This window comes from Dasypus novemcinctus, chromosome 3 (genome assembly GCF_030445035.2).
Source record: "Dasypus novemcinctus isolate mDasNov1 chromosome 3, mDasNov1.1.hap2, whole genome shotgun sequence".
NCBI lineage: Eukaryota > Metazoa > Chordata > Mammalia > Cingulata > Dasypodidae > Dasypus > Dasypus novemcinctus.
In genome coordinates this window covers 137694550-137721452 of record NC_080675.1, presented here as the reverse complement: position 1 = coordinate 137721452, position 26903 = coordinate 137694550, and the positions used below count along the sequence as shown (strand labels likewise).

The 26903-nt window shown below is 40.7% G+C and overlaps 1 protein-coding gene across 2 annotated transcripts in view; it reads right to left on the bottom strand.

Annotated features, from left to right (window-relative positions):
- USP3 (ubiquitin specific peptidase 3) overlaps nt 1–19990 on the bottom strand; it is a 119559-nt gene extending 99569 nt beyond the window's left edge. Inside the window, exon 1 of one of the 2 annotated variants that reach the window (XM_004466678.4) lies at nt 19138–19990. In XM_004466678.4, the coding sequence (XP_004466735.1) occupies nt 19138–19228 (91 nt within the window). In that variant the 5' untranslated portion in view covers nt 19229–19990. The remainder of the gene's footprint in view (nt 1–19137) is intronic. The other variant, XM_071214232.1, reaches the window with a different exon arrangement.
- Nucleotides 19991–26903: the final 6913 nt, after the last annotated feature.

The following is a 26903-nucleotide window of genomic DNA, read 5'->3' as shown; positions in this document are numbered from 1 at the left end:
CGTAGGACAGCTTATTACAAAGTGATAAATAGCCAGAATGCCACCTGTGGAAGAAGAGACATTAATGACTACAGCATCACCCATTCCTGCCCAACAAATTACTGGACTGATTGGCGCCATTGTTTAATAGAAGTGAAGATGGGGACCTTCAAAAGGTTCTATCCCATTAGGAATCAAACTATTCAAAGACTATCCCCACTATGACAGAGGTAGTGAGAAAATAAAGATATGTCGATTCATCTTCAACCGAATTGTCATCACCCTTTGGATGGACTCTTTCTGTACCCCATCAATATTTTATTATCACAAACTCAAACAGGCTATTGCTACCATAAGTTAAACTAATTCTTTCTTTAATACAGACATCACTCTAATATTGCCCTATAGTGCAAAAATAGTAACTCAGTAACAACTAGTAGGTTTAAATCCTTCAAAATGTCAAAGACACTTTTGATAAATTGGAGTTAGAAAATGGGGACTTGATGCTTAACTTTTACAGAATTTCTATTTAGGTTGATTGTAAAGTTTTGGAAACAGATTGGTGGTGATGGTAGGACAACACTGTGAATGTAAATAACAGCACTGAATTATACATGTAAATGTGGTTGAAGGGGTAAAGTTTAGGCTTATATATGTTACTAGAATAAAACTTAAAAGATAAAGCATAGGGCCATACAACACAGTGAACCCTACCGTAAACAATGAACTACAGTTAATAGTACTATTATAAAAATCTTCTTTCATGAATTATAACACATTAATGCAAGGTGTTAATAACAGAGTGGTATATGGGAAAAATATATACCCTAATGTAAACTATGGACTATAGTTAATAGTACAATTATAGTATTCTTCCATCAATTGTACCAAAGGTACTACACTAATGCAAAGTGTTAATAAGTAGTAGATGAGTATATGAGAACAATGTATATTTTACATGATTTTTCTGTAAACCTACACTTCCCTAATTTAAAAAAAAATTTTTTTAAATGTCAAAGCCACTATTCCCATAGCAATCTCAAATTCTGGGTAATCTCACATGAAAGGAATTTCTTTTCTCTTTATTATTTAAAAGCTACAAAGCCCCTATATCTCTCATTCCTTTTGCTTCCCTTTTGCTATCTCTTGATTATGTTATTTAATAAGCATTCTGGACAACTTCTGACTTTACTAAAGGTTGGATTTGAAAAACTAGCTCTGAGTAATTATAAACTGAAAACATCAAATTCCATCTGTGTTTCCAATCCTATGTTTATCCCAAGAGTTATGATACATTCCCCACCAGCCTGAATTGATTCCTATCATAACCAGTAATACCTGATCTCAGGCCTTTGCAGATGGAATCAATAGGCCACTACATTCTAACCAGAATCCCAAGATTTCTGAAGAAGTATTCTTACTTTTATTTTAAATTTCTTAGGAAATTGTCCCAAGCAGGTACAGTGACCAGAACTCTGCTCCACATTCATTTTGGCTGGACACCCCTAGACAGAGGAGATCATTATCTTAACACCAAGTAATCCATTTACTGGATTCCCCCCCTCGGACAGAAAGATATGTTAGCCTATCTTTTACATGGTTATCCAGCAATGCAGGAGGTTTCGTTCTACTCCACTTCTTGGAACAAAAGACTAATAGTCAAAAATCTCCTGAGGGGAGCAGGGTAACTCAGAGTTTGAGCGCCTGTTTCATATATAAGAGGTCTGGGTATCTCCTTAAAAGAATAATAAAAATAAAAATAATTGTAAAAATAATTTTTAAAAAACAAACAAAACAATCACCTGACAGTGTCAGAAGCATTATCTAGGAATCCAAGATGCCATCCCTCCAGGGTCCTACAGTTTTTTTAAATTCATAAATGCTCTGGGATTTATCAGGGAAAATGGATGCCCAAATACTATTTCTATCCTATGTATTGTCTTGGCCTACTGCTATTACCCCAAGCACCAGCAAAACAATAGTACAATATGAGAGAACCTAATGTGGATTAAAGTAAAAGTAAAATAGCAGAGTACTTGACAATGGCTTGGAGAAAAAGTAAGAGAACAGTACCAGAAACAGCAGGGTCTGAGCACTCTGGTGGTAAAGCAGTACTGAGGAGCACTCAGCTTAAAATGAACCCAGACCCAGGGCAAATGATGAGCTACTACTTGACTAAAAATGTTCCCAAGGCCACTTACAGCTCTCTGATTTCAAGGTTTTCCCAACAGAAAAACAATTACAATAAAGTATTTCACATCAACAGCCTTGAAGCACATTTGTAAGACCACAGTAGGTGGGAAGATAGGAGCAGGAAGGCTTCCTGTATTATTATAAAATCACTCATGCATTACTGTTCAGGCAATTTTAAAAGTTAAAACTTTTGTTCTTCCCTGTAGATTCCAATTATACAAAACTATAATTTCAAAAAGCTATTTATTGCAACATGGTTTGTAACGGCAAAATATTGGAAACATTCTTTGCTGCCCACACAGGGGAGACTGGTTGATTTCACTATGATATATCCACAAATGGAGTACTATGAAGCTGTTAAAAAAAGAAAAAGAAGGAAAATTTCTACAAAGTAAAGTCCAAAGTTGTTACTTTTTGTGAAAGAAGGGGAAATAAAATATTCATTCATCTGCTTATTTTTACAAAAAGAAACACAATAAATCAGAAATTAATGAGATTCATTATCTATAGAGGGTGAGTGGGAAGGAGTAGAAGGGATAGGGTGGTGACATTTTTCAGTATGCCTTCTTGTGTAGTTTTGACTTTAGAACCATGTTAATTTTTTTATATTCAAAAATTAAAGTGAAATCAACAAAGATGAGGTAAAAAAAGTAAAATGGAAATCAAACACAACTGTATGTTAAATAAGTGCATTTAAATGAGGGACTAACCCAAATAACTTTTGAACATAATACTTTATATACTGTCAGTGTACAGACAAAAAACTGTAAACAAATACTGAACTCTAATTATAAGTGTTTTTTGGTATTTTTGTTTGTTTGCAGTGGTATGGGTTAGCAATTCTGGAACTAACTTTCTCTGATTACAGAATTGAGCAAACAAGTACATGTGTTAAAGATAATGAGAACTAGGAAAGCAGACTTGGCCCAATGGATGGGGCGTCCACCTACCACATGGGAGGTCCGCGGTCCAAACCCTGGGCCTCCTTGGCCCATGTAGAGCTGGCCCATGCACACTGCTGATGCGCGCAGGGAATGCCCTGCCACACAGGGGTGTCCCCCACGTGGGGGAGCCCCACGCACAAGGAGTGCGCCCTGTAAGGAGAGCTGCCCAGCGTGAAAGAAAAGTGCAGCCTGCCCAAGAATGGTGCTGCACACATGGAGAGCTGACACAACAAGATGATGCAACAAAAAGAAACAGATTCCCAGTGCTGCTGATAAGGACAGAAGTGGTCACAGAAGAACACACAGTGAATGGACACAGAGAGCAGACAACTGGGAGGGAGAGGAGAGAAATAAATAAAAAATAAATCTTTGAAAAAAAAAAAAGGTAATGAGAACTAGAATCTCCCTGTTGGAAAAGGGCATTAAAAATATGGAAAGGGGGAAGACTAGACCTGTCATGTTGAATAGAAACCAGAGGTATCAATGGTACACACATATATAAATAAATAAACAGATATATATGTATGTGTATTATTTCCTAGCTCTTTACCTGTCTGTGAGATCCTAGTTTATAAACATTATTCCCAACCAAAAGGAACAAGAGCAACTTGGAAACATAGTTGATTCCAAGACTGGGGAAAGCTAAGTATAAGATGAACCTGGAACATTCTGTTGTACCAAAAAGGAGGAAAAGCCTCAAAAATTGATGCCAACATGTCAAAATCACAGCTTAGGGAGCTTCCACTGGCCAAATCTGAGACAATTTGAACATTTTAAAATAAATTATAACAACTGAATAATATAGACTAAAACAAAAACCTGAGTTCATACTAACTTAAATAAATGAATAAATAAATGGGGAAGAAAGTAAAGTGCTTTCATACAGTGTAATACCAACTGTATTAGTCAGCCACAGGGGTGCTGATGCAAAATTCTAGAAATTGGTTGGTTTTTATAAAGGGTATTTATTTGGGGTGGGAGCTTACAGATAACAGGTCCTGAAGTATAAGTTACTTCCCTCACCAAAGTCTATTTTCATGTGTTGGAGCAAGATGGCTGCCAACGTCTGCAAGGGTTCAGGCTTCCTGGGTTCCTCCCTCCCAGGGTCTTGCTTCTCTCTGGTTTCAAGGTTCCTCTCTTCCTGGGGCTGGCTTCTCTTTCCTCTGTGTGCTTACTTCCCAGGGTGCCAGCTTACGACTTCAGCATCAAACTCCAACATCAAAACTCCAACATTAAGAACCTTCAATTCTGTCCTTTGCCATGCCTTTTATCTTTGAGTCCCCACCCACCAAGGGGCAGAGACTCAACACCCTAATGACGTGGCCCAATCAAAGCCCCAATCATAAATCAATCACGCCCAGGTACAGACCAGATCGCAAACATAATTCAGTATCTATTTTTGGAACTCATAACCATCTCAAACTGCGACACCAACTAATACATGACAAAGAAGTTAAGAGTTAGAAATTACCATTTTGCAGCTATCATAGTAATATATGATTCAGTCAAGAATTACCAATAGATGCTGCTAAACTATTGGTTGAAAGTTTGGTGAGGAACAGAATATATATATAACCTCAAACTAGCTCTTACAAATTACTTATGAGTAAAAAAAAGTAAAACAGTAACTTTATAGTGCATTAACCTAGCAAATATTAACCTAATAAAGTAATCAAAGTTAATTCAGCATTACCAAAAATGGGAAAACCAACATCATTTCTTGGTATGATGTCCTGAGAAGGACACACCATTACTTCTGTAGTATTCCTACCAAAAAAAAAAAAATGCATATCCTGAATCTAATCATGAAGAAACACCAGAAAAACTCAAATTGAGGGACATTCAAAAAATATAACTGCTCTGAAAGACAATAAAATGTTGAGGAAGTATTCCAGATTAAAGGAAACTAAAGAGATATGACAACTAAATGCAACACCTAATCCTGGATTAGATTCAGGGTGGGTGGGTTAGAAGGGAAAAATAGGATGTATGAAAAAGGAATGGTCAGAAAATTAGAAAGAGTAATTAGAAATTTAAAATATGAGAATGGGGAAGCGGACTTGGCCCAGTGGTTAGGGAGTCCGCTTACCACATGGGAGGTCCGCAGTTCAAACCCCAGGCTTCCTTGACCTGTGTGGAGCTGGCCCACGTGCAGTGCTGATGCGCTCAAGGAGTGCCAGTGCCACGCAGGGGTGTCCCCCGCGCAAGGAGTGCGCCCCATAAGGAGAGCCGCCCAGTGCAAAAGAAGGTGCAGCCTACCCAAGAATGGCGCTGCACACATGGAGAGCTGACACAGCAAAGATGACGCAACAAAAAGAAATACAGATTCCTGGTGCCGCTGATAAGGATGGAAGAGGTCACAGAAGAACACGCAGTGAATGGACACAGAGAGCAGACAACTGGGGTTGGGGGGGAAGGGGAGAGAAATAAATAAAAAATAAATCTTTAAAAAAATAAAAATATGAGAATGAAACTAAAAATCGATAGGATATATAGGAGAGAAAAATAAGGAAATATCCCAGAAAGCAGAATGAAAGGCAAAGACATAAAATTTAAAAAGTGAAGTTCCATCCAGGATGTCCAACATTTAATTAGTAGGAATTCCAGAGAGAAAGCAAAGGATATAATTATGGGGGGAGGAGGGTGCTAGCAAATTTATAAAACAAAAATTTTAACTTAAGAATGTTAAGCATGTTAACTTGAAGATGTGAGTGTCTAGCTTGAATGGTCCCCTGAGTATCCATCACAATAAAAGAAAAACTACCCATGCTAAGATGCATTATTTTGAAATTTCAAAGCACAAGAGAACAATAATATTCTAAAAGCTTCCAGGAAAAACAAACAAAAAAGGAGTTATGAAGGAACAGAAATCAGAAAGGTATCAAGTTTCTCAATAGCAACTCTGAGACCATAAAACAAAGGAGCAATGCCTTCATAATTCTAAGGGGAAATTATTTTCTACCTAGTATTCTATATTTAGCCAAGTAATCAGTACAAAAATAGAATGCGAAAGACTTCCAAGGTCTTCCAATGGTTCAAAAATTTACCTCAAATTCCATTTTCATGGATAGGAAGACTAAATGTTAAGATGTCAATTTTACCCAAAGCAATAAACAGATTCAACACAACTTCCTTGAAAATTCCAACAGACTTATTCAAGGAAATGGAAAAACCAAATTCCAAAATCACATTGAGGAAACCATCTTGAAAAGAACAAAGTTGGAGGACTCACGCTTCCTAATTTTAAAAATTATTAATATTATTTTTGAAAGATTTATTTTATTTTTCTCCCCTTCCCCCCTCCCCATTGTCTGCTCTCTGTGTCCATTTGCTGTGTGTTCTTCTTTACCCGCTTGCATTAACAGGCAGCACTGGGAAACTGCGTCTCTTTTTTGTTGCGTCATCTTGCTGCATCAGCTCTCTGTGTGTGCGGTGCCACTCCTGGGCGAACTGCACTTTTTTCACGCTGGGCAGCTCTCCTTACAGGGCGCACACCTTGTGTGTGAGGCACCTCTAAGCGGGGCCATGGCACGGTACTCCTTGAGCGAGGTAGCACTGCATGTGAGCCAGCTTACCACACAGGTCAGGAGGCCCTGGGGATCGAACCCTGGACCCTCCATACGACAGACACTCTATCAGTTGAGCCATGTCTGCTTCCCTTAAAAAATTATTTAAAAGCTACAGTAGTCAAAACAGCATGCTACAGCCACAAGAACAGACATATTAGACATCTCTATGGAAGAGAATTGAGAATTCAGAAATAAACCCTCACACCTCTGGCCAACTGAATTTTTTTTTCTTTTAGAAGGTACCAGGGATTGAATTCAGGACCTCGTAACGGGAAACAAAAGTTCAACCACTAAGCTGTATGTGCTCCAAAAAAAAAGTTGATTTTTTTCATTTGTTTGTTTGTTTTGTTTTTAGGAGGTACCGGGGATCAAACTCTGGACCTCATACATGGAAAGCAGGCCCTCAACCATTTGAGCTACATCCACTCCCCTGGCCAACTCATTTTGGGCAAAGGTGCCAAGTCCACTCAATGGGAAAAAACAAACAGGGCCAGGAGAACTGGATAGCCATATGCAAAAGAATGAAGGTAGACCTCTACCTCATATTATAAACAAAAATTAACTCAAAATGGATCAAAGGTCTAAATACAGGAACTAAAGCTCTGAAATTCCTAGAAGGAAATATTGGGAAACATCCATCGGACCTTGTGTTAAGCAGTGGTTTCTTATACTTTACACCAGAAGCATGAGCAACAAAAGGAAAAAGATACATGGGACTTCACCAAAATTTAAAACTTTTGCACATCAAAGGATTTAATCATGAAAGTAAAAAGACAACCTATAGAACGGGAGAAAATATTTGGAAACGATATATCTGAAAAGGGTTTAATATCCAGAATATATAAAGAACTTCTACAACTCAACAACAAAAAGACACAAAAAGATGCATATTCAAAAAAGATTAATCATCAGGGAAATAAAAATCAAAACCACAATGAAATACCATATCACACCCACTAGAGTGGCTACTATTTTTTAAAAAAAGGGAAAACAAGTGTTGGCAAGGATGTGAAAAATAGGAATACTTGTACGTTGTTGGTGGGAATGTAAAATTGCTCAGCCATTGTGGTTAAAAGTTTGGGGATTCCTCAGAAAGGGGAGGCTAAAATTACCCTATGGTCTAGTAATCCCACTTCTAGGTATATTACCCAAGGAAGCAGGGACTCTGCAGGCAGTTGCACACAGATGTTCATAGTGACATTATCACAACTGTGAAAATGTGGAAGCAACCCAAGTGTCACCAACAGATGACTATATAAACAAAATGTGGTATATACATACAACAGAATACTAGTCGGCCATAAAAGAAATTAAATTCTGGTTCATGCTACAACATGGATAAGCCTTGAGAAAATATCATGGTGAGTGAAATAAGCCAGACACAAAAGGTCAAAAACTGTATGATCTCATTTTTATGACATAAGCAGAAAATATATATTCATAAAGTCAGAAACTAGAATATAGGTTACCAGGGGCTTGTGGGGGAGGTGATGGGGAGTTAATGTTTAATTGGTATGGAGTTTCTGTTTAGGGTGGATAGAAAAGTTTTGGCAATGGATGATGGGGATGGAGGAATAACTTTGTGCATGCAATTAAGACCAACGAATTGTATATTCAAAAGAAGGGGGGGAGGGAAATTTTAGTTTGTATAAAAGTTATCACACAAAAAAAAACCCAAAGAACTGAACATTACAAGAGTGAACCCTAATGTTATAATGATGTTTCATGAATTATAACAAAAGTACCACACTAATGTGGCAAAATGTTAAAACAGGGAATATTTTTTGCATGAGAGATAGGTAAATGGGAACTCATCACACTCACTGTGTGATGTTTCTATAAACCTATCACTGCTATAAGGAAAATTTTTTAATTTACCTCACATAAAATGGAGCTAGATGATGTACTCCACCAAAACAATGGAATGAACCAAGAAAAAAGACATAGTATCCAGGAAGTAGGAGCTCTAATATAAGAGAACAGCAAAGTAAATATCTGTTCAGTAGGCCTAGAGTACAATTAGTTCAGACAGAAGAAAGAGGACAGAGGACACTGAGAAGGAGGTCTTCAGAAAAAAGTGGCAATAAGAGAACAGCTAATCCTAGGTGCTTGGCAAACAATATTCATAGACATCTGACAGATTTACAGGTACATTTCAGAGAAATACATAGAAGATAAACCAAGTGATTTTAAAAAGAGGTCATTATTAACTTGAGAAAAAAATAAAATGGCGGACAAAAAAGAAAAAGTAGTCACCCTATTTTGCAAAATTTGTGACCTGATTATATTGGGAAATGGAGAGAGGGATACAGAGGAGGTGTGATACAAGCACTAAAGGCTTCATTTACCATAGCAAGAGATCAACAGATAATGTCTAAAATTGGTAAGTTAAGAAATAGCAGTATATTAGAAGTATGCACATAGAAGTATGAGAGAGAAAACTAAAAAACTCAAAGCGGTTCTCTCTGAACAGCAGGGCTGAGGGTGGAGGGGAGGGAGACTGTTGTTTTATTTTAAGCCATTTGGTACTACATGACTCAATTATGTGTGTATCACTCTTCTGAAAATGTGAATTAATCACTCAAAGGTAAACTGACATAACAATCATATCAATTCATGGAAATGTTCAACCATTTTTTTTCTTTTAAAAAGAAAAAGTATATTTAAAATACGTTACACAGCACAAACATTACAATAGTAGTTTTTATCATTTGGGTCCCAGTACCCACTGAATTCCCTATATACTGTGAGACTAATTTGCAGAGCTCATGGTATGTGTCTTCTACTAAATGTTATTTCAAAGATGGCCAAAATTTGTCATCTACATGTTAACCGATCCAGATACCTACAGAGCCAGAAAAAGGAGGGCATCTGGCCCTGCTGATTTCCCACATGGAGGCAAATTCCGACCCATAAGGCTGGTCCCCCACTGTCTCAAGTATTTTATTCTATTTTGAAATAGATTTCTGAGATCAGTTTTTCAACAAGAAAGGGAAACAACATATGTGAAATAACAGTCTCAAAAACAATAATGCACAAAACAAATTTACAATTATTCCTTCTATCACAAACTCCCTTATTCAGACCTACTTTGGTGAAAAATACCTAGTGAAACGATTATACTTTCTTTATCTACTCTACCAGTTTTCATCCAAATACTGGAACCATACCCCTACCTCCCAAATGAAGAGAAAGAGTAGTGGGGGAAGGATCAAAATCACTAAAACCAAAGCAAAATCAGAGACAATATGGGCCATTTTTGTCTTTGGAAGACCAGACACAAATAACTACATAAAAATTCTCAGGGGGTTATAGCAAACAAACAACTTCCCTTATGAAGCTGACAATCCCATAGCAAAATATCTTAAAGATATTTGAGAGAATGGAGAATGACCACAAACACCATGAATCACATAAGAAAAATTCTGACATCTAGTATTTCCATTTACTTAATTTAAAATATGATGCAATTCCATGCTTTTGCCAACAACCTAAATAAGCAAATCCATGATTAAACAGTAGTAGCATGCTCAAAAGGTGTGAATCAAGTAATAAATGTAAATAACACAATTGTTTCAAAACAATAGCAAGTGTATGCAATGTAAAAAAAATATGTGTATATATATTTTAAGGAAGCCCTCCCTCCTTTAAATAAATAAAATAATTATGAGGCTTAGGAACCTAAAAAAGACTTTACTCAGACAATAGGTTTAATATGTGCATTGTATAATTCTCTTCCTAGGTTTTTTGTGGTTATGTAATAAAGGTTAGCACTAAAGCAAAAAGTGTGAAAAAATTACCATCGTTATGGTATTTACTGGTGTAGTAGATAACTCTTCACTTTTTAAAAATCATTGGGACTATTTATGAAAAAATGGAAAGGAAAAAATATAAACTGGGCACAAACTTATACTCTGCTTAACAATGGCACTCAATATTGCAGAAAATAGGAACCTGCAAAACTCCAAATGTGTTAACTATTTTAGCTTATTTTTTAAAACAGTTCATCCTTATTAACATAAGCCAAGATTTAATTATAATGGTTGAGTAGTGTTGTTGTTTTTAAACAACCAACAGGCACAATTTTCAAATTTGACATTTGAAAACATTTTTTTCAAAAATCTCTAGGAGGGAAGCAGATGTGGCTCAAGCAACTGGGCACCCACCCACCACATGTGGAGGTCCAGGGTTCAGTTTCCAGTATCTCCTAAAGAAGACAAGCAAGACAGCAAGCTGATGAAACAAGATGACACAACAAGATTATCATAAAGAGGAGACACAAAGAGAGCACAACAAGCAGGGAGTGGATGTGGCGCACGTGATTGGGTACCTCCCGGGTTTGGTTTCCCATGCCTCCTAAAAAAAAGTCAAGCAGATACAGAGAGCACAGAACAAACAGACACAGAGAGCTGACAGCAAGCACAAACAACGATGGGTAGGGTGGAGAAAGAAAAGAAATAAAATCTTAAAAAAAATACACAAAAGTCTGAAAATATAATTTTTTAAATGAGCCTTTAAAAAGACTATACACAAACACAACCTCAAAATGACTAAAATAAAACTGATATAGTTAAGCTCCCAGAATTAAATTCTCATGACATGAATATTGAGCTCTGGCAGCTACTTTATAAACATAAGCTCAAATTTGAGCCCGTTAATTGGTGCAGAGGAAATTCTTCAATGTTAAAATATCTCACTATTGACACCCAAAATAATTCAGATGGAAAAAGAGTTCATCTCAATGAAGACAAAGGACAATCTATGGTGTGAAACTAAAATAAAAAAGTATTTAATCAATAATACAAGGGTCCAACCCTAGTCTCCAAGTTATATAGAAGTTTCTACTTCCAAATGTTTAATGTTATATTAGAACATTTAATATATTAACTATTGATTATTCCAGTGAAACCTTTCATCACACAAATTTATTTTTCCTAGAATTCAGCATGAGCTTCAAAAACTTTCATCAAAATATTGTCATCTCAATATTATGCAGCAAATGTTCAAAATAAAGGTGGGGACAGTAATCTATTGTTCAAAAAAGAAAACCTGACCATGGTTAGCAAGGGCAAAAATTTAAAGACGCTAAAACAAATTTACTATCATAAGCATGTAAAATAAACATGCAGGAATAAGACAGTTAACTGCTAACCTGCTCTTCCTCATAATAAGATAGTACGATAACAGTTCATAAAATCAAGATTTTTCAGGGCAGAACAAGGATAAACAGGCAAGCAGATTTTGACAAGGCTGTCTTAAACCCAGCTAGAAGAAAGAAAAAATATCAAGATAAAATGCCTACTCAAGAAGGAAAAGAGCCCACTGGTAGAGCCATGCAATCCTAAAGCAGAGTCAAAGTTACCAGATAAAATCCAATTGGTTATATTATTTTTCAAAAGATACAAGCTGGTTCATCTTAAAAATAAACACTAGATTCCCTCCTCAAAGGGGATCTGTGAAATTTAATTAGCTAATTGTGAGGCACTGGGCTAATACAACACTTAAGACAACTGCAAATTTCATTTTTCAATGTCCACATTTGAAATAACCTTCATATGCTCCTCAGGATTTTAGACATATATAAAAAGCATATATACAGGTACTCTTGAGTATATCTTCTTAAGATATACTTCTTAAAGAGAAAATCTGTTTAAAGTTCTACAGTCCAAAGAGTACAATTAACTTTTACAGGAAATACAATGGAAAATCTTAGAATATACCTAAATAGAATCAAAAAGTATGTTGCCATAAAGCAAAGATTCATATAACCTCTGAGCTACCATAGACAAAGTATATTCAATACCTTAAGAATTCTATGCAAGTATATTCCTCCTTCACCCTACAACAAACCACTTCCAAGAAGAATCTCCTCCAAAAATAAAATGAAAAAAAAAAAGGGGAGGTGGGGGGGAAGAGGGGAGGAGTAGGTAATCAATCACAGAATTTTTAAATAGATAATTTTCAAAATGAATTTAAAACTAATTTTCATGCCCAAAGTCTCCAAAATAATTAATTCAAGAATGTTTCCAATCACTTCAAGCATTAAGTTATTGGATGGCAAAATAATGACCCTGCTTTTTAAAAAGGTATGCTAAAAGTATGATTTGAATGGTATTCAAATTAAATAGCATTTGAATTTAAACTTTGGGCTACCTATTATATCCACAGCAATTTAAGCAACTCTCTCTACCTTTTTCTCAGTTTCACAATCTGTAAAACAGGAAAAACTACAAGGATGAGTTGTAATTAAGTTAGGATTAAATGTTAGCAAACTGCTTTGAAGTTACTTTATGTTGTTCTCAAATTCTCCTCCTACTCAGTAAAACTAATAGATGAGAAAACATCTGGAATTACTATAAATACTAACATTTGCAGACGCACTGCAGTTAAAAGATGATCTGTATTACAAGTTTCTAAGCCAAAGTTCATTCAACAACCCCAGAAGATTTCAAGATACAATTACAATGAACAATTTTAAGGTAAATTTCTTTGTCAGTCTGAAAGAAAACCACACTTACCGACATTCTCAAAACACACTATTACACACAAATCTCAGAGCATCTAGGTTAAGATGAACAAGTTGTTGTTATTGTTAATGCTATTCTTGCCAATCAAGGTAAGCATCATCACAAACACACTGTCCAAAAAGTACGAGCCGCTACTGAGAACCTATCAAAGCACTTCCTTCTAAGTTATCTGCCCAAGAAAACTTCTATTAAAACACTTAGAATGCAGCTGCACTCATGTAGCACTAAAATACATTAAACAGTATATAATTTCCACTTCAAACTTTTATTCCAAACACACACTATTTGAAATCTATTGAAAACAAGACCTGTATGTAGAAAGGTCATAAACTGCAGCTTAATCAAAGGAGACTAAGCCTTTTTAAAGAAGGAAAAAATATAAAACAAGAACAAACCTTTTTCAAAAGGGGAAAAATATAGAACAAGCTCAAAAGGGGGGAGGGAGTTAAGAAAGGAAAAAAAAAAAAACTAAAACCCAAAGCAGGTTAAGGGGAAATGTACATGTAAATTATTCCATGATGGAAGGCACTCATATTTTAAGACAGGAATTTAAATTACTCACTGAGCTACAAGCACTATAAAAACATAGGTACTTCTGTATCTACTTTGAAGGGTCCAAAATCAATCTATCATATTCCAGTAAAGAATGAAATTGCATAAATTTCAACAAGGAAAATGCAGGATGTTATAAGAGCCTAAGGCTAATGCTGTAAAAGCAAAGAATGATGAGAAGGAATTATTTTGAGGATAAATAAATAACAGGAAACTGAATCAAAGAGTTCATATTCTCCCTCCAATCCCCCACCCTTTCTTCTCCTTAGGCCATGAAGGATGTTCTTTGTATACTACTAGGTACACTTGGAAAATAACTTTCGATCAATGTGTCACAACTTCTTTACAACTGCAAAATGTTAGGTTGAATCCCTGGACAGCAACCTCTTCAAACACATGGAGCATACACTATATTCTAGGTCTTACAAATCTACTACCAATTATTTAGAGACTTTGGAAAGAAACAGGCTGAGTCCACTATAAGATTCTGGAGGAGGAGGAAAGATTTATTGCCAGAAAGGAAAGACTGCATTTGACTTAAGCTTACAAATTTTATTTTTAAAAAAGAAAAAAAAGAAAAGAAAAGTTTAAATTATGCAGAAAGGTATATAAAATTCACATATTAATCTTCATTAATATGAAAAAATTATCAACTTTCCACCATTTTTAAATTGCCCCATCCACATCTAGTACATTTTTAAATGTCCACCAGCCCATCCATAAACACTGAATGTCAAAAGAATACCAATTCATTGTGGGAACATCACAAATGGTCATTTGCTCAAAATCTAGCCGAAGTTCACTTCACAACAAAAATACTCGAAGTAAAGACTGGTGAAAGCATTTTGGGGGGAAGCTCACTTAGTTTGCATTTACTTCATAACATAAAGGTAATAACCACTCTTGGCAGGATCTAAATGGAATTAAGCAAATATTGACATGGTGCCCTATTAAGCGCAAGGCACTTAATAAATACTTCATAGTGTTAAAAAGCAATAAATGCATCTGACCTAACGATAAACAAATTACTGGTCCTATCTAGAAAAAAATCACTGGTCCTATCTAGCCTACAGGGCAAACAAAAGTGTTCTCTAGATACAGGTTTTGAGTGAAATATGATACGAAATAACCCATCATTCCATCAAGATGATTTCTCAACTTTATCACAGACTACTACAAATTTGTTACCACTGACAAAAAAACGAATAATCAGCACCTCATTCTGCTGAATGGATCTTTAAAAAGAGAGTTTATATCCAATATCTACAAAAATTTGCAGAACATTTATTTGATCCACATCTACTTCTTTTGGATTAGAGTAATGTGAGGCCAGATGTGTCTTGGAAACTTAAAAAAGCACTCGCAACTCTTTGAAGAATTAATGAGGGAAAAATTCTCATTCCTATGATATTAAAATATCTCAAATTCAGTTCAACTGGCTACATAACCCAAACCCCTGAAATCTAAGTGCTTGGCATAAAAACATCAGGTCTTTCCTTTGTTATTAATACAGTTGTATTTAGGCCATCTTCTTAAACAATTTGTTTTTCCCCCTGTATTGCCACTGGCTCAATTCTCTTATCCACAAAAATAAAGTATGCCCCAAACCTCAAGTTTCCAAAAATAACGTCTGGTATGTGCACATAAGAGAAAACTTGAGAGTTTCCTAGTTTTTATTTAAAACTTTTTCATTTAAAATTAGAATGCCTTTGGCAAAGATTAAATATAAATCAGCTTGTACCTTATTAGGAGATTGCTATTTTCAACATTTACCTTAAACCATAACATGAATTTATCTCCTAACCACTTAGCTTCCTGTCTCTCCCCAACTAGATTAGATTGTAACTTTTTAGAGAACAAGATACTACTGGACCCCACCATCCACTTCCCAGCTAGTATACTTCAAAAAAAATCCTGCAAGTCTCCACAAAGACATGAATGTCGCTAGCCTTAAATCATTGAGGATTTCTCTAATTTTTCTTCTTAGAATGTTGTTTGAACTTTATTTAAAAAGATTTCTCTAATTTTTAAAAGCTATTTTGATAAGAGCAGGTGTCCTTAACTGGTACTATATTTTCATATTAATGGGTTCTCAAACTGTGGTCCTGGACCTCTGAGAATTTCCAAGACCCTTTCAGGGGGTCTGTGAAGTCAGAAATATTTTCACAAATACTATTAAGACATTACTATTATTGTTTACTCTTATACTTGCAGTCATACAGGAGTTTTCCAGAGGCCACATGAAAGATAACTCAACAGACTGAATGCAGAAGCAGATATGTAAATCCAGTAGCTGTCTTCTATAACAAAGAGTTGCAAAAATGTAAAATATTACCCTTCTCATTATTTTTTGAAGATAGTTATTTTATGTATATTTATGTATGTTAACAGATAATAGATTCATTGTCATTTGTAAATCAGTTGACATACTTTAAAAGTTTGTTTTAATTTCTAATACAGCAAATATCAGTAGATACAAGCCACACAAACTAAAGCTCTCTGGTAAAAATTCTCTCTCCAGATAATTTTTAAGGGTATAAAGAAGTCCTGAAAACAAAAAGTCTGAGAACTGCTGCAGTACACAATTATATAACGCAGTATACAGTGCCTTCCACAGATAAGAAGCTCAACTTATTTCTGAAGTGTAATTACATCTTGCACCCCCTAATCTTGTTGAGTAATATATCTCCCTGTAAAGCAGAATTCAGCATAAAGTGCATCTGTCCTAGGCCCCATTTAAGAGGCTTTAGAATTCTCTTTATTAACGTGTTCTCTACATCCTAACAGTAACCTATGAAGTAAACGTTAATTAGCCTTTTTTAAACAGATAATATAATGAAACTGATACTCCAATGGATCAGAACTTGTTCAAAGATATAATGCTAGCTGATATAGCTTAGGATATTGATCTTTTGCTATTTGCTTAGCTGCCTTAAGCCTGCCTAACTGTGGTGTAATTTCAAGGTCCCAAAGAAAACAAGGGGAAGCCATTATTTTTATTTTCCCAATGCCAAAACAGGGATTTTCCCTCTCCTTAAGAAAAACATCATCAGACTCAATACCCAGTCACATAATTGCAAAACGCTGGCTACCTTTTCGATACCCTACTAAAAAAAGAGAATGTTGGAGAATAAGTACAAGAATACATAACATTCCAAGATGATGAGTTAGTTAATGATTACAGATTTACTAATCATTTGATCAATGAAACAACAAGCAGGCAAGAACAAGATCAAGCTCAAGACGGTAACATAGATTCCATCAATGAATGGATGCCAACGGGTTAAAATGGGGGAGGCCCACATGAAATGTGTTCAATTCACAGACTGTGGACAGAGAAAAAAACCCACACAGAATTGGGAAACTAGCTTTATTGGTTCTAAAATCCAAGCAAATGACTAGAATCACCCTTGCAAAGCAATGTCAGAGGCAAACCTTGTTGCAAGATGCAAAGATGGCATTCTACCCCTTGGACAGAAATCACACCTCCCTTAGGGCTAAACATATCAGTTTGTTCTTGTTATCAGCAAAAGGTAAGTCTCTAAATTAGGCTCCATTTTGGTTTACATAAGTTCCTGAAGAGGTACTCAATTTTCTATGTACATCTTTTCTGCAGTCAAGTGGACTCTGACTTGTATCATTCTTTTCCCTTTATAGATGCCAGTGAAGCCATTTTTAAGTTTGATGCGATTTTACCCAGCAGAAAAAAAAAGAGCCAGGGGTGTGGTAACTGTCCATTTTGTATTCCTGTAGTTTATTTACTGCAGATCAGCACTCCTCATAAGGTATGATTTTTCTAGTATTTATTTTAGTCTTTTTTTCTTCAAATGTTTTTTGGGAAAAAAAAGTAAGAAGTTGGAGCTATAGCACCATAGCTATAGCTACAATTAAAACTAATGCACCACAACCAATCTGTAAAACACCTTGATACACCTTATTTGTTGTTCCATACTCAACCACTCACTGTTAAAACTACAGTTATAGGTAAGAACTAATTTATACAGGTTTTTGTGCCCTCACAAAAGAATCGCAATACTGCACGGTAAAACCAATTGACCGGTTAATCTTCAAAGGCTTTTTGCAGAAAAGATATGACTTTACAAAGGCAAACAAAAGCGCCAAACCTCTGAGGGCTCCAGGAAATTGCTGTTATTTCTATTCTTTAACCTAAAGTACCTTTTTCTTTGTACCGGTATGTTTTTCTCCAAGGACATAATCATTTAAGAAGTCAAGTTTCCTGTCAAAAGTGTTAAAGCATTCTCTTATCTTCTCAGCTCCAGCCCACAATGAGAAATGTCACACAGCTAAAATGTTTGGTTGCTACTCTTCTTGATTTCTTAAAGGAACTTTAAGATTTTTGAAATGCACAATTCAAATTTTACACTACAACTCAAGTTACCATTCATCATCTCAAAGCTAATAAACAAAGACTAGCAGCAGCACCAGGGCCCTACCAGGAAGTAATCAAAGCAGTGTGGCCGATGGTGCGATCCTAAGAAGTCGCTAGAGCAGACAATGGGAGGGTACTGGGGCTTTCAAGGAGACGGAGAGAAGGAGTTAAAATGTCTAGGCTACGCACAAGCATTACATAAACCTAGTAACTGTTCTACAGTCCATGAACTCGGGAATCCCAAAGCAATTTCAGACAACCTAAAAGATCTCAAAGGCAACCTAGAGCCACCCCTCCAAAGCAGCTGTTGGCTGTCCTCCGTGTTTTTTTGCCAGCAGTCTGTTTTCAAACTTCACCCGCCCTGGCTGATGAAAGACTCCGACCTCATCCGCACGAGCTTCCGAGCGCCGGTCCGGGCAAAGGGCCCCCTCCCGCGTGGATCGGGTTGCCCCAGACTGCGGAGAAGGGAACGGAAGAGGGGCCAAGGCAGGCGGCAGCGAACGGCCTCGAGCGCCCAGACAAAGCTGAGCCAGGAGAGAGGTGCTTGTTCTGCCGGGTCCGAGAATGGGACGCAGCTCCAGCCCCGCCACACGTGCGGCCGCCGTGCGAGAGGCGGACCCTCGACCCCGAGACGCTGGCGAGGAAAGCCCGGGGCAGGACCAGGCAAAGGGCGCCGCGAGCCGCGGGCTAGGGTCCGCGGTCCGCGGCTGCCCCACGCGCCCAAGACGCGCGCTCCCACCGCTCGTGGCCCCTCGCGGGCCTCTGCTCCTCCGGCCCGACCGTCGGGCCGCGGGAAACAAAGGAGCCGCGAGTGCCGCCGCTCCCGCCCGCCTCAGCGCGTCCTCCCTCCGCAGTTCACCGAGCCCGGCTCGCTCTCACCCCTCCCAGAGTCCGCGAGCCCGCCGCCTGCGGTCCCTAGACGGCAGGCCCGGCAGAGCCGCGGCCTCGGTTGCGCGGCCCGGCCGGCCCGGAGCCGCACTCACCGCTGCAGCACCAAGACGACGGGGAACCGTTGGGGAACTTGGCTGAGTCCGGAGCGATACAGACGCTGGAGCTGAGGTGCGGACATTCCATGGCCACAAGGAGTGCAGCCAGGAGGACAGAGGCTCCGGGACCAGGCAAAGTGGGGGTGGAGGGACACCCACGGCTCTGCGTTACCTCTTCGCCCGGCGCTCGGCCGACGGCGGCTGCGTCTCGAGCCCTTGCGTCAAAGAAAGCAAGGGCTTCCGGGCGCCGGGTTTTCCCGCCCGCCGCCTCCCGGCGTCCCGCTCCGGAAAATGTGAAACTCCGAGATCCGGGTTCCACCGCCACCTCTAGTTTGGGGGCTTCCTCCTTCCCAGGCCGGCCCCGCCCCCAGGCCAGGCCCCGCCCCCATCCGCTGCTGAGGCGGCTTTTCCCAGCCCGAGCTGGCTGCGGCTGAGGGCCGAGCTGGCCGGTGGCGGAGTTCCGCAGCGCTCCGAAGTGACTTTCCCAACTCCCCCGCCCCAGGCGGCTGCTGCCCTCCCAGGCCCCGGGAAGGGCGGGGCGCGGAGCCCGGGCACGCCGAGCCGGTCCGCTGCGTTTACAGCTACCGGGAGAGCGCTCCGGGGCAGAAAGGACTGATCTTGCGTGGTGTGTGCTGGATTGACGACACCGTGGCTTCGTCGTAGAAAATCTGGCCGCACAGGAAAGTGTAAAGAAGAAAATAAAAACCACTCGGGCAGACAAGCACTTTAACCCCCAATTTGCACACGAAGAAACAGGATCAGAGAGGTTAAGGGCCTGGCCTCGGTTGGCCCAGCAGGCTGTGTCGGTCCCCGAGCAATCCTGCTTTAGTGTTGTGCTTGCTGCGGCGGGTGCGATACTGACCTCGTTCTAGGTCTGAACACGTGGCTTTGGTCTGTCACCTGCAGCTTGAGGAGCTATGCCCGCAGAGAAGCCCACGAACCTTGGTTCAAACCTTGCCACTGTGACTTACCATCTGCGTTACCTCTAGCACATTGTCGGAATTTCATCCGTCACTCACTGGGGAAAGTTTAAATGAGATAAACCAAACCTAGGTTTGCTGAGCGCTAGATTCCCGTTAGAAGTGACAAAAACAGAAGGGGTCTAACATTTGTTAGACACCTACTAGCCAGGCACTTTACACACAATAACCTATTTAAGCTTCAAAGCACCTTCCCAGCTGCTGTTATCCACCCAATTTTACCCAGTCTCTAACTTGCGTAATCGAGGCTAGGATTGGATCTTCGGCTTTCTGACTTTTCTTTGGAAAGGGAGTAAGAGGAGAGGCTTGAAGGGGTAGCTTCTGCTGGCGTTAAACTCGAGCGACCCAGCGAACCCCGGGGCATGGCTTTAAGGGCGTCCGGGGCTATTACAAATTGCCTCCAAGTTGGGGATCCTTGTAAAACCCGGCGAAGGAACAACTGGTCAAGGATACTAGCAGGGGGAGAGAGAGGCTGATGTGGCAATCTTGAGGGCAGAGCGAGAGGAGGAAAAGGTCAGGAAATGATTAACCGGGCCAGGCTGAGTAGTGGTTAGATCAGGGCACCTCCCCGGAGTGCTGTCCTGGTGCCAGGGACGCCCCTTTGGTCATTTCTCAGCCTCCCTACACTCCTGCTCCCCCCCCCCCCCCATGCCGTGACTTGGTTTCTCCCGCGCACGCCTTTGCCTAAAGGCGTCCACCGATCTAGGGCTGGGCTGCAGACCCTTTCCCCTTTTAGTACTTCCGATTTCTCAGCCTAAAGCTGGTGTCGCTTTCCAAGTTTTATTTGAGTGCTTTTACAGCAAGCCTCGGTCCTAGAATTTTATGGCAGTAAGGAGCTGTCGAAAGACCACCTGCCTTGGAAGGCCGGCAAACATGGGTTCAATTCCTAGCTCTGCTGCCTTCTAGATGGCAAACCTTAGCAAGTGTCTTTAGTCCTCCCAAGCCTTTTTCTTCACCTGCGAAACAGAAAAATAATTCTTGCCTCTCAAGGAAGATGTGGGAACTCATGACAGTTGCTCCCCAGTAGTAGGTGGCTAATAAATCATAGCTTTAATTTTTTGAGTGGCAGAGGGTGGGGGCATAATTCCTTGGGAAGAATAAAATTTGGCCTTTGCTCGAGGTTTCCCACCCATCTCCTCCTATCAGCCCATTCTTCTTCAAAGGCCTGCCTCGACCCTGATTTCCTTCAATTTTCTCTGGACAGCCACCCCATTTAGAATCCATACGCCGTCAGAGTCAAGAAGTATGCCCTGACTCATGCCGCCTTCCACAATGATATGTAATGTTTCTTTTTCACCCTCCCAGAGACTCAGTTTTCCTATCCCCTAGACTTCAAAACATCACTTGCTCAGCGAGGCCTTTCCTGACCCTGTTCCACCCTGAGCTTACCTCCTGGTCTGTGATGCCTTTGACTGCCCTCCCCCCCTGCCCTTCTAAAAAACACTCTTCCTGCGTCTAATTATTTGCTTAATGTCTGTTCTCCCCTTGGATTCCATACGGATGGCAAACAAGCGGTCTCCTTCCGTATTCCGAACATAACATGAGGGGTGTCCAATAAATAAGTGTTCAACAAATTAGTGAGTGACTGAGAGGTCGATTAGCCATGTCTACCAAGGCGGGAGCTTCGGAAGTGGCCGGACCACGGCGGGCGTCCGCCGGCCGCACCCAGCCCTCCCCCACCCCTCCCCCACCCCCACTCCCTCCCCCACCCCTCCCCCACCCCCACTCCCTCCCCCACCTCTCCCCCACCCACGTCTCAATATTTTCTTTCAGCTGCGAGATTAAGATTTTAACCGGTTCAGGGATGTGAAAGCAACTTTAAGGTGTAAACTGCTTTAAAAAAAAAAAAGTGTTTGTAAATGCCTTCTCTCCCCAACCAGAATAAAAATCCCCCAGGGCAGAGGCCCGGATCTCGTCATCCCCGACTGAGGTGGCCTCTGAGAGGGCAAAGTGTGACGAGCAGACAGTGCAGAGGCGTTCGGCAAACTCAGAGAAGCCCTCCAGGGGCTTTCGCTAGAGTCCCCTAAAATTCAACGAACTTTACTGTGTCTTCGAAAGTTTTCATGGGGGGCGGGGGGAAGGCTGGCGGGAAAAAAAAAAACAAACCTAAGTGAGTAAATGCGTCAAACCGGGAAGACCACGCGGCGCGCCGGGAAATCGGCTTTTTCGGTCCCTGGCTTCCTCACCTACAGTTAACACAAAGTTCGCTCTTTTGTTCCTGGCCCGCATCCCTTTGGCACGGAGGACCTCTGACGCAGCAGGGAGTCCTCGCGGTGAGGAGCGACCGCCAGCTCCAGCGGGAGGAGCGCGCGGCGGCCGGGATTCCCCGCCTCAGCCCTCGGGGGCGAGGCCCAGGCCGGGGATCCCCGGGCGCGGCGGCGGAGGGGGCGGGCGTAGGACCTGCCAGGAGAGGGGGGTGTGTAAAGAGCTTGCACTTTTCAGAGGGGAGGAATGCGCGGTTCCAACCCTCCCATCAAAGGGTTCTCTTCTAAAGGATACACTCACACGTTTCGTGGTGGGGGAGGAGTGTGGGAAACCGTACGTTGCCATGGGGACCATGATCAGGAAAGGTCTCAAGGTCGCAGCGACCTTCCTGCAGCCTTAGACTTGAGGCTTCCGGCAGAATCGGTGATTCGTAAGCAAGCCTGACCAGACCCTGGGGAAAGCTAGCTCTGGGTACCCCCACTCAGGCAAGACTCATTGGAAGCACCAAGAGGGCTTGTTTAATCATTTTCCTTAGAAATGTTTCTAAGCAAAGCCTCCTTGGGAAACCAAAGTTGGAGGTTTGGTGGGTATTCAGACGGGAGGGGGTGGGCGGTATCGGCTCAGGGACTCTTCTGTCACCTGGTTTGGTTGTCCTAGGAGCGCTTAATCAGGTATTTCCTTGCCTGTTTACTTGTTTGTTATAGTTCTCCAAGAGAACAGCGACCTTGTCAGTGCTTTTCGTTGCCTGACTTCCAGCTCCTGGAATACAGCCTGGGAGTGGCAGGCCCTCAGTAACTATTTGTTGAATTAGCTAATAAATGAAAGGGTGTGGGGGTGAGCTTCAACCAGGCAACCCTCATTTTCCCAAGCAGTAAGGCTGCCTGGGTCGTTCTCCCATTTTCCCTTTCACCCCTTTGTATAATCTCCTTGTCCAAAATTCTTCAGGGGCTCCCCATCCCTGGCAGGATAAAATGGGAAGTCATTGCCTGGCACATGGGAGCCATCACACTCCTGTCTTCTCTGTTACTAAAGCTTTTTTTTTTTCTTTTTGACTGTGGAACCAGGACAGAAAATAGTTCCCTCATTATAGAAAAGTGCCTCTTCACACATCTGTGTCCTCCCTCACCTGTTTCTGATCTACATGGCCAGCTCCTACTTCTCCCTCATGAAGCAACAGCATGTTTAGTCTCCTCAGGGATGCCCTACACCGCTGACTCAAGCAAACTTCGAAAGCCACGTTCTGTCCCAGCAGCTTGTCACATGGTATTGTTATCATCTATTTACATGTAAGTCTCCCTTGGTTGCAGGTACTCTTTGCATCAGTGGATCTTCAGCACTTAGTTCAGCAATAGCAGATATTTTTAAAATTTTGTATTTGTTGGTCGAGTGTTGTTGGGGTACCCCTTTTGAGACTGATTATATCAATAGTTACATTGTAATGATCTGCTGTGTTTTCAGAGCAAAGATCTCAAATACTTTTAAGAATGGAAACTTAAATTTATTGAGTCCCAACTAGGTACCAGATACTATGTCAAGTGGTTTTCATTTCTTCTTTAATCCCCACAACAAACCTGGGAGATACGTATTATCATCTCCATTTTCTGATGAGAATACTAAAGGCCAGAGAAGGTTCAATAACTGCACAAGGTTACACAATTATTAATTGCTCCTTTATCAAAGGAGGTACAGTTTCATCCCTCCTATACATGGTCATTTGAATGATTTTGCAATATTGTATGGAGGTAGCTGAAGTTCCTAATAATGAAGACACAGGCACCACACAACATGAAGAGCTTTCTGAGTAATTGAAGAAAGAATTGTTTATGCTCTGTGCTGTTTTAGTAATCATTATATCATCAACATCTTAATCTGTATTAATGCTTTCAGCAGTTTCCTCTTTATTATTGAAATGTGTACTTCACAGCACTTTTATGGAGCTGATAGGGTTTTCTCTTTTAAAGACTCACATTGCAGATAAAGCACTGACAGAATAAGCAAAACAGTGTGGCGCTGAAACCAAACAACTCTTTGACAGTAAACAAGCCATCTCTCTTTCTGGGCCTCTGTCTTCCTATCTAAAGTTAGGGAGTTAGACTAACTGGTCACCAAAGGCCTTTCCAGAGTGATCATCCAGTGATCCTATGACTAGCTCATGGTCACCCAGTGACTGACACAAGACCACCCTTGTATCCTGTGGCAAAGACTGCTAACTGTTCACTTCAAATCTGTTTCCTCTTCTCTTGGGCTCACGACTAGAAATTTCTCCATTTCCCTTGTAGTCAGGCGTGGTCATGTTTTAGTCAATGGCATCTGAAATGAAATCATAAGGCTCAGCTTTGGCTGCCACTGTGAACAGCTGTTCACGACAAAAATACTTCAATGTCTAGTTTTGTTGATCAACACATGGAGGAAATGGAGGAACTATATTAGGTCAGGTCCGGAAAGAAAAGTGGGTCTTCTAGGCTTCCAGTCTGCCTTTTCTGTTTTCCGTATTCAACCATATGTTCACTCATTCAATAAACCTTGTCTTAGCTCCTCCCATGTGCCAAATACTGAAGATCTGGGGACTTAGACCTTAGCACTAATGGGGCCCTCCTCTATCAACATCTCTCCTGCACTATCAAGACAGAAAGCTTTGTGATTTCACTTGTTTCCCCTTGTTCACTGGTTGCCTGAATGGATATCAAAGCTTCTGAGTTTCAGTAAAAGTGTTGTCTAGACCAGGAGCTTTAAGCCTTTGTGAAAATGAAATCATATATGTAAAGGGCCCAGCCTGGGGCTTGGTATACAATAGATGTCTGTCATTGAGACACTGACAGATAGGAGGACCGATGTGGGCAGTGGGGGTTGCAGAGTGATGGCCTGAAATAATTGATTCTAGTATAACTGGCACAGAAGGTTAGTTTTTTGGTCCTTTTAAGGTGGCATTCATTCAACAACTATCACTCATGTACTAGATGATTAGCACACAAAAGTGAATGATACACAGTCTCATCCTTAAAGGGATGAGGGAAGGAGCAAGAGAAACAGACCAGTAAACAGGCAATTGCAACACAGTGTGATAAATGCTAGAAGGGGAAGTACAGGATATTGCTTAGCCACAAATAAGGGGCAGCAAACCCAAGCTAGCGGATGGGAGTGGGGGAGGAGGAAGCATCAGGCAAGGTTTCATGAAGGAAGTGACAAATGACCTGAGACTTGATTGATACACAGGAGCTGATCAGGTAAAATAGGTGGGGTTGGCATAGGGTTCCAGGCAGAGGGAAACAGTATCTGCAAAGGCTCGCAGGCCCAGGAGGTTCTGGGACTGGCATTCTAACTGGAGAGTCTTGCAAAGGATAGAAGGCTAAGAGATGAGGCTAGAAAGGGAGGCAGAAGACAGATGGCCAAGGGCTGCTGAAGGTCTGTAACAGAGAGCTGCCAATGCAGAGAAATCTGGGACCCCAGAATTCTGGCATCTTTCAAGGTTGCACTTTGCCAGAGCCTGGGAGAGTGGGCAAAGATACAAAGACGCAGAAAGAAAGGACAGATAAGATTGGGTAAAGAAAGGAATTAACAGTTGTTAAATATCTGCGTTTTTTCAACGTAATTAGTCATCTGGGAAATGCAAATTAAAACCACAGCACATACCTAGCTAGAAACACATAGGTAGGGGTTCGAATGCAGATATGACTCCCCACCACAATCATGACCAGATCCCCCAGTCTCTGCCCTTGAGGAGCTTCCAACCCACAGAGAGGGAAAGACTCATACACTTTAAGAAGCAGAATTGTGATAGGGGAAGAAACCATCATCTCTGCCTTTCTCCCCTTCTCTCCTAATCTTAATCTGACCTGACAATTTAACTACTCAGATTTGTTAATCAGAAAACAAATTGCACAAAAATCCAGATTGTCAGAACCCCAGACCCTTTCGTGAACTCCTGGATGCCCTGAAAAGATCGGGGTCTTTGGATCCAATTGAGATGAGGTCCTGCCTCTGCTCCTGACCTGCTGTGTGACCTTAGGCCAACACCCTAACCTCTCCTGAGCCTCCATTTATGAATTGGGCTCATATTAACTGCTTCTAAAATGGTCACTTCCCCTCTCTGTCTTCCTTAGTCATACTTAATGTTTGGAAAGAGAGAACGAGATACATATGCTATGATCAGAATTATTTGCTAAAGCTGCCAACTCACATGATTTTTGTATTTATGGAGTCACACCAAAAGATTATGAGCATATTTTATAGTTAGATCATCAAGAAAGCCCTGTGGAGGCTGACCTGGGCATAAATTGGCAAAAGCAGAGGAAAAATTGTATTTAACATTATTAGCATGAAAGAATAATGGTGGAAACACAAGGACAGGGCCTTAGAGTACTTTTGGCCTCTCTTGGTTACCTGCCCTGCAGCTGGTGCTTTCAGACTGCAAATGGAGACAAGGTTGCCCTTTCAGAGCATTTAGAGCAGGACTAGAGAGCTGAAAGGGTCAGGGGTTTCACAGAGGAGGAAACTGGTCACAGTCCTCTGGTCCTCTAGTCCTCTAGTCTAGTCCTGACACTGTAGTGGTCTTCGCTTGCCTGCTTCCATGCAAAGTCA